This window comes from Diospyros lotus, chromosome 11 (genome assembly GCF_014633365.1).
Source record: "Diospyros lotus cultivar Yz01 chromosome 11, ASM1463336v1, whole genome shotgun sequence".
Taxonomy (NCBI): Eukaryota; Viridiplantae; Streptophyta; class Magnoliopsida; order Ericales; family Ebenaceae; genus Diospyros; species Diospyros lotus.
The window spans coordinates 18,740,468-18,749,307 of NC_068348.1; the positions used below are offsets into that span (position 1 = coordinate 18,740,468).

At 34.8% G+C, this 8,840-nt stretch overlaps 1 protein-coding gene across 1 annotated transcript; it reads right to left on the bottom strand.

Annotated features, from left to right (window-relative positions):
* Window positions 1–1,534: 1,534 nt before the first annotated feature.
* On the bottom strand, window positions 1,535–5,903 carry LOC127813737 (transcription factor MYBS3-like). The gene is made up of 3 exons (XM_052354867.1): window positions 5,379–5,903; window positions 2,989–3,197; window positions 1,535–2,464 (listed from the first exon to the last, which is right to left on the bottom strand). Exons 1-3 carry the CDS (start codon window positions 5,656–5,658, stop codon window positions 2,000–2,002), a joined length of 954 nt encoding a protein of 317 aa, XP_052210827.1. The 5' UTR covers window positions 5,659–5,903; the 3' UTR covers window positions 1,535–1,999.
* Window positions 5,904–8,840: the final 2,937 nt, after the last annotated feature.

The window sequence follows — 8,840 nt, forward strand, 5'->3', positions numbered from 1 at the left end:
TCTCGCTTGTTAAGATTGACAACAATATTTTTTTAGGCTTATAACTACAAACAAGAATCGCATGAAATGTTATTTTGTGTTTAAAGCACATACACAAGTAATTGTAGCAATTAACATAAATTAGAAAAATAAAATTATTTACAAGTAATAGGATCAAAATTGGACATATATCCCAAAATCATCTCCACAGTACCAAAATATTTATTATTATATCCCTAATTTATTTAATGCATAATTATAGAGAGTATTAAGGTACAATGTAAACAATTAAATGTATAATTATGCTCTTAAGTTCAACAATTTATTTTACAACTTTGAAGCACTTACAACAAATACCAAAGTTAATTATTCGAGCAAATGCACCTTATGTCATACCAAAATGGTATTATAATTTTCATGCATATGAATAATTTTCTAAAATTAATTATGGGTTTGATTCCGGCCAAATCCTTCCTCTCTCCCACCTCTTTTCTCTAGCAAATTCAACTATTTATCTATGTTCTACCAAGATTTTGCAACATATATCCTCTAACAAATATAAGGGTTCCTTCTCTCTCTCTCTCTCTCTCATTGTTGAACCTATCGACATATAGTTTCAACACTCTAAAACCCCATTGGTGATGAGGTTTGTCATCCATGAGTTTTCAATGGGTGGTGGCAACCAATAGAAAACTTTTTGGTTGCATGCATCCCTTATGAAAAGAAGTCATTATAATTTTATTTATTTTTTTTGGTTTCTTTTTAAACAACTCCCCGTCAAAAGTCAAAAATCTATAATTGCATGCATCCCTTATGATCTTGCTTTTGATATTATGGGCCTTTCACCATCTACTTTCAGTTTTTATAGTTTGGATTCAAGACCAAACACAACTAACTTAGATTCAACTCTTACCAAAATGGAGAAGGTTGTATTTAAAAAAAAAAAAACATAAATTATAGGAACTTGGCAAAATAATAAAAAAAATAAAATAAAAGATATATATGGCTTATCCATAGAGGGGTTTGGGGGAATTTATCCAAAAACTTAAATGCAATTAAAATAGTTGTCTATATATCTTAATAATAATGCAATTAAAGATATATTGTTAATTTGAATTAAATTATTATACCAAGTAATTTAATATTTTCCCCTGGGATACAGTTACGACATCACTTGTTCAAGGTTAGCACTTTGCCAAAAAAGAAATACAAAATCAACACTTATATATTCCAAAAAGAGAACATAAAAAGGGTATAAAACAAATTAATTTATTTATATACGTAATAAAGAGATATATCTTTTTCTTTCAAGAGTCCAGACATGATATAATACCAAAACAATGTGTAAATATCGCAAAATATAAGTGCAATTGAAGGTTCAATTCAAGCATTTTGAACAATGAATGGTCCCAGCTTCCATTATAAACAGGGGAATATGATGTTTCAGAAAATATGGCTAATGAAAACCTGTAACTGAGCTCAGTGCAAATCCATTCCAAATAAACAACGGATATAAATCAGTGTCAAGCTAATCAACTTGTTAAGACTCTGAATCTTTAGTGACACAGAAAATCATATCATATCTTATATTAGAATGGTAAGGACTTATCTACTACATATTTTCAAACCTACAGGCTACAGCACCAGAAGAATCCCATAGAATTTCGACATTGACGCATTTTATGATGAGACATTTTTACTTTAGAGATCAACTAAGTAGCAGCTACTAAACTACACTGCATGACATCTATAGGTTAACGTAACACCGAATAGAGTTGGGACGAACAAACGAACCGTTGATTCTTTTTTCCAAAAAAAAACTTAAAAGGCAATTTGTTGACATAAGTAACTGACTTTTTAAGTTAACAATTCCTAGATATAAAACTTATTACCGTTATCCAGCGAAGACAAATAGGACTCAGTTTAAACGTTACTGCACATTTTTGTCTTCTATCGACAGGATCTTCAGAGCCGCCCCGCCCGGCATTGAGCCTTAACCCATTATCTCGAGGTACAGAGTCTAGTGCGAAACTGCATGGAAAGCCGACTGCCGACTCGAGCCATCAAGAGTTCGAAGCGGGAGAGAGGAGGACCCTGTATCTCCAAAGGGTTCCTGCAAGCTGAGTTTTGACATTCCAACGAGCTCATCCACGTTTATTGGGTTCTTCGAATGTACTGCCGTTGGCTTAAGCACCTCGTGTGTCTCCATTATAGCTGGCTCCATGCTGTGCCCAGGCCACATCGGAACAGAAAATGGTAAGAATGGAGAAATATAGGCTGGAAATACAACTGGGTAACAACACTGTGAATTATCCGGCTTCTGCAGCACGGGTTCGCCATCATTAGAGTTGGTAGAATCCATTGATTCACATTCTTCATCCAAAGCTGGAGGAGGAGGTCCAGGCAATGGATTCTTAGGTTGTGTCTCGGATTGTGGAGGGTTGACGGCAAATAAATCATGTGATGCTGCTGGAGTCTCTGCTGCCTGCAGGACAGAATGGCAGAGAAGGTAAGCGACAAATACTCGAGAAAGGCGAATATGAATACCAAGTTTGATGTTATTTAAAACCAGAGAAAGCAGAAATTTTTTGGCAAGTCCGGAGAAAATATGCAAACCACCAAGAAATAATAGAGTAAATAATTGTTCAGAACAGAAAATGAATATGCAAACCAAATATCGTACTGCATCCGGAACACTGGAGTAACTAAAGATTCAACAGCCAACGAATCTCTAGCCCAAAATATCTGAAAGGATTGATTATATGCCCACAGGGCGAACAACATATAAGAGACGGGACCATCCTGTTGCTGACCTTGCAATAAGTTACTATTGTTAAACATGACCATAATATTAATGCCATCCCATAGTCACTAAAATCACTCTGTGGAATTTAATATAGGTAGCCCACATGGATCAGCAGGGGGCAAGGTTGCATAAAGGCACACTAGCTTCCACAGGAAAAAGATAGAAAGAGAGAGAGAAAGAAAGAATTAAAAAAAAACGCTGACCTCATCAGCTACAATGTCAAACAAGCTGGAACGTCTTTTTCTCCTTGACATGTTGTTTTGCCTGATGAAATATTTCTGAGCATGGCTGGCTACCTGTGTGGGTGTTCTGGATATTACATAGTTGCGAGATATTCCACGCCAATCACCTTTGCCAAGCTTTTGCAAACCAACAAGAAACATTCGGTGTTCCTCTTCAGTCCATGGAACACCTTCAAATTAAATTACTTATTGTTAGGAAACAAGCCAAGCTAATACAACATTAGAGATGAGCCATGATACAGGACAGCATTCAGTACAATTGACAAGAAACAGCAGACAGTCCTGAAAAATGTTGCAAATCATCCAGTCTAGTAGAAAAAACAGAAAGGCAACAACTATTTACATGAATAATAACTATCATGAGCATTGAAATGATTTTGTAATTCCATTTGAAAATGGCATGCACCGCCCTTGATGTTAAATCTTTGGAGTCCTCAAGAATTCATAGATTAACCGTCAATCCTATGAATTCAGAAAAGTGATTGCAATATTAGCAATTGTGCAAATCTTCACAACTTGAAATTTCAGAAGTAGGCTACCTTGTCATATTCATAAGAAGTCAAACTCTCCATTTTTGTGCTTTAAACAACGACGACCAATATGGAATGCATTGCCCTAGATGCTAACTCTTCAGAGCACACAAAAGTCCTCAGGAATTCATATTCACTGATGTAATTACAGTACTAGCTACTATGCAAATTACTTTCATCACTTGAAAATTCAAAAGAAGGCTATCTCATCATATCCTCAAAAAGTCAAAAAGTTTCCATTTTGTGCTTTCTACTTCAACAACCAATATGGAAGTTCTAGAACTTTTTCTTTCTTCTTTTGGGAGGGGAGAGGTGGGGTGGGGACACGCACACTAAATCTTACAAATACCAATAGTTTTAAATTTAGTTACCAAATTCAGTGAGTTCAGAATAAAATTCCGAAATCTGGGTAAACTTTTATCTAGATTTAGAACCTGGATTATTGATTTGAAGCTACAACTTCGCTAGAGCAGTGGCTTCAAACCCCAATTTCTTATGGTTTAGACCGTGAAGCCAGAAGGAGAAAGGTTTCTTTACCAGCAAAAATTTTACTGGCAGAAGATCACCCCATTAAAGAAGGAAAATTTTGATACAGAAGGCAATCACTATTCTCATTTCTCCTGAAACCCATCAAAGGAGGAAAATTTTGAGATAAAGGATCCATATCAATTCCGCAATTGAATCTTTGCCAAAACTGGCAAGTTTCAAGCAATTTCTGAATAATCTTCTATTGCACTTCTTAGGTATGAAATTTGACTGTGGTCCATTAGTGTTGAGTAATTTGAAGCTTCTAATTCCCAACTCCGCACAGGCAGAGCTCTGAGATTGTGGCCTACTCGAAGTATAAGTCATCAACCAGACCAAAGACCTCCCTTATAATGTTGCTCTAAGAAAAGATTTTGAACCAATTTCTTCTAGTTTTTATATTGGAAATGCTTCAAAAACTCAAGGACACAAACCACAATTTCACTATGAAGTCATGGATTGCAAACACAATATCATCAAATCGCCTGGTTTGGAAAAAATTTTGCTAACTCACTACATTCTGTAAAAACCTGTCTTTGTGAACTTCTTTTTAGGAAAAAGCAGGAAATATAATTCACTGTTATGCATGAATACTAAAACTACTCTACTAAGCATTCTGGTGACAAATAGTGTTTTTCTCTGGAAATAACTTGACTAACAGAGTTTCAAATTATTTGCATTCAATCCACGCATATCCACTTAAACCTAAGAAATTAAAGCAGTTGAGTTCAAAATTCATTTGATGAGATAAAATAGAGAAAGACCATAAGCTAATTAATTGGTCATAAATGCAAAATAGCTTTAACCGATTAGTTTCCATGAACAAGTAAATGAATGAACAGCTGGTATATACACCCTTTCCATACAGTCAACCAACACCGTAGTCACCAAAAATCATTACCCACGTTGGTCAAGAAACGTCGGTCAAAAACTAATTCTCTAGTTGATTTTCTAAGAAATTACGCAAGTAAAATGAAAGAAGAGGAAAAAGGGGCAATTGAAAGTACTTGATGTTAGATTTATTACAAGTTTTCAAGTTAAAAGAAAAGTTAAATAGAGCTTATCATATCTCCATTAAGGACTTCATTGTTTGAACTAATAGAACAAAATCCAAAATAATCCTTCTAGATTTCTAACAAAATTTTCATTTTCTGCCAAAATAATTGGGTCCGAGAGGAAAATAATTACAATACGAGAGTCGGGTAAAACCAGCCACAAGCCACCGCTCTATTCGGATGCGATTCCCCACAAATAACCTATAAAAGAAGCAAATCAACAACATCGAAATAAACCAACCTTTCTTCCTCTCACGACTGGAGGACGAGCCGGGAACAAAATCTTCGGACGCATAGCCATCGGCAGTGTGGTCCGGTGAGTCATGGTGGTGGCCGTCCGCCGCAGCGCCGCCGCCGCCGGGCGGAGTGGCGGAGGCGGCGTAGTGGGTTAAGTTGCCCATACTGGCGCTCTTCCGGATGGATCCATCGGTCAGACGGACGCCGAACAGCTTGACGCCACGGTTAGGGCAAGTCCGGGAATTGTGGCCATTGTGGCTGCAATGAGAGCACCGCCGAGTCATGATCTCTCTTTTTTCTCCGATTCCTTCTTACTACCAATCCGGCGGCTTGCTCTCACATGATCCGAGGGAGACTGTAGGGTTAGGGTTTCGAGAATTGGCCCTGCGTTTAGTGGTGGTGGGGATTCGCGTTTGTCTGTCCGGGCTTCGATTTGGAGTTTTTCTTTCTTCGTTGAGTTTCGGCGATTGAGAGAGAGAGAGAGAGAGAGAGAGAGAGAGAAATGGGAAGTTTAGGGAGAGGGGAGAAACATATGGATCACAACATTATAAATTGCGTGCGTTTAAGGGATAGAAGACCGGGGGGTTATGTGCTACAACGCGGTCCACAATAAAGAAGGCGGTTGTTTGATGTGGACCATCCGCTTCGCCCATCCAACTCCAACTTTGATCGCTCCTTGGCCAGAAACGGTTGGTGTTTGATGGGAACACGTGTCAGAGTTCTGATGCCATCGTGCAAATTGGCAGCGAAGTTAGATTATTATTATTATTATTATTATTATTAGATCTAAAATGTTATTGACTGTATTGTATAATATTTCATTAATTTGAGTGCTTAGAAATTCATAATAATATATCAAAATATAATAAAATTGAATGTACAAATTGCATATTATGCAAAGAATATTTCTAATTACCAACCAATTGTCAATTGATTACTTGAAACAATCGCCCATATTTGCATTTAAAACAATATCGAAAAATGATCTCAATTTTATTTTAATAAATAATTTTTCCTCAATCTAAAATCAATTAATTAATTATTTATTAAATATTACATAATTTAAGTAAATATATTATTATGTTAGAAAGTATATAAATGAACATGGTTGTTGGGTGGGTTTTCCTTTTTGTTAATTATTTAAATAAATAAATAATTGTTTAGTTCATCCCAACTCAACTCCCAACTCCCAAGTAAAAGCAATAAGCATGCCATTTTTGGAAATATCATGACAATTTAGGCAGTATCCAAATTTTGCATTCAACACTCTTTCCCCCCTAATCTTACTTTCTCTTATTACTTTATTTCTCATCAAACAAAAAGAAAATAAGGCGTCGTGCGATTGCCCTAGCTATTAACTAGGGGAGGTGGATTAACCTGAACACTGATGTTCGAATCTTCTTCCAACGCAATCACTGATGAATCAGAGTTGAATTAAACTCTTCGTCATAAAAAAGGACATCGTGATAAAGCATCCACAAAGGAACGTCATCCAAAAAAAAAAAAACAAGACATGAAAAAAGAGATTATTAATTATAAGGCCACATTTGATATTTTACTAAATTATGAGCATTTTTCACATTCTATATTACAATAACCTCTCATTAATTTTATTTTGTTAAAGAAATTTACGTAATTTTATAAAATTTTAGGAGCACGTGTATAATGCAAATATAATAGGAAAAGGCAATATTAGAAAACTTTTGAGCTGTACGGAGTGCAATTTATTAAAATAAGAAAGATTACTTGTATTTATAGCAAAGCTTAGACATATCACTGTCTAGTTTAATTTTAGCCTCCACAAGTGTGATGCATTGATAAAGTTTGTAGAGTTTTATATAGAGAATTGGAGTTTGATTTAGTGCGATGATTTAGAAAGTAGAATTATTACTGAAAATCAGCATTTAACTAAAATATAACAGAAAAGTTATAAGATAAATCCTATATGAACTGTACTGAATGTTCAACTCTGATTATATATAAATTGTAATCACATCTAAATTTACGTGTATCAAGAAAGAATATTACTTGCCTCTTGAAGATTAATTAGGCGAAACTTTGACATCTCAGATTAAAAAATATATATAATTTAATTTTATTCGATTATAAGAGTATTTATATCCCATCACAACCTATTTATATATATATATATAACGTGTATTCATTATTACTCAAACTATATATTATTAGTATTTTATAAAACTAAACTTAAAACCACATGCAATTAAGTATGTGCTTTCTTAACCTAATATAAAAAGAATTATTCGAAAATAACAAATTACAGCAACCTCACCTGAAAAAAAAGGCGGCTGCTCATTGTGTGGACTTTGTAAAATGTCACGAATGCCCCGGCGTGGATTTGATCACCAACACTAAGAATGTAAAATACATCAGGCATAATTTTGGACACTTTGCTGCGAGGTCGGCATAACAAGTTGGCCGTCTTTTTTTTTTTTTTTTATTTCTCTTTTTAACTTTACTGACATTATCCAAAAATAATTTATCTTAAAAATAATATTTATTAACTAAAATCTACTTTAAAAATATAAAATATAAAAAATATTCTACATAAAAATATTTTTTATTATATTTATTAAATTTATTTGATAATTATTAAAAAAATCATATAATTATTGAATTATTCAGATAAATTTATTTTTTTTTTCTTTAAGTAAATTTATCTTAAATTTTATATATAAGAAAAAATAATTCATATAGCTTTCAAAATTAACAAATATTTTGATAAAATTTTAGAATATTTTTTAATTTTATCTTAATTATTTTATATTTTAATATAAAAATAATTTAATATTATTTTATTTTACTTATTTTATCAACACTACTTGCAAGGAAGAAGAAGGAAGGAAAGAAAGGGGAAAGGGGGGAGTCAGAGTTGGAGTAGGAGCAGGAGCAGGAGGGAAGCGTATCTTTTTGGGTATGACGGAGCACAACACATCTTATCACAGAATTTTGAGAAATATAATAAAACCTTATCATATCATCACCCCCCGCCCCCTCACCTTATCCAAAACAAAGGGAACTTTTAATCTGTACCGGGAAATATCCGGGCCCACAAATATCGAATTGCGGCTGACGACAGAACAGCTGGCCCCTGGGGGGGGGCGCTTAATCTGGACGGTTGAGATCCTTAGCGGATGCAGCGTACGCAGGGGATGCATGCAGGCAATCTCGTCCGCTTGAATCAGTTTTCGTTTTTGGAGAAAGCCACGTGATAGTGGACGACAAGTTTGACGGCTGGAGATCGAGTCATTGTTTCTGGCGATGCCAAGTCAGCTTATTCTCAGTCCCAGCCGTCCTTGACCTTCCTTATCCCTCTTTATTTCTTTCTTTCCTTCTCTGACCAATTTGTCTTTTGTTTAGTGTCACGTACTGTTTTAACCCTTGTTTAAAAATCAAATCCCTCCGTTTAGGAAAATTTTATTCTCAGTCACATTTTTACGCTTTG

Coding starts and splice junctions, on each gene's coding strand:
- LOC127813737 (XM_052354867.1), bottom strand. CDS start 5,658: ATGACTCGGCGGTGCTCTCATTGCAGCCACAATGGCCACAATTCCCGG. Junction 3,198..5,378: donor CAGTCGTGAGAGGAAGAAAG/GTTGGTTTATTT, acceptor TTTAATTTGAAG/GTGTTCCATGGACTGAAGAG. Junction 2,465..2,988: donor TTGACATTGTAGCTGATGAG/GTCAGCGTTTTT, acceptor TCTGTCCTGCAG/GCAGCAGAGACTCCAGCAGC.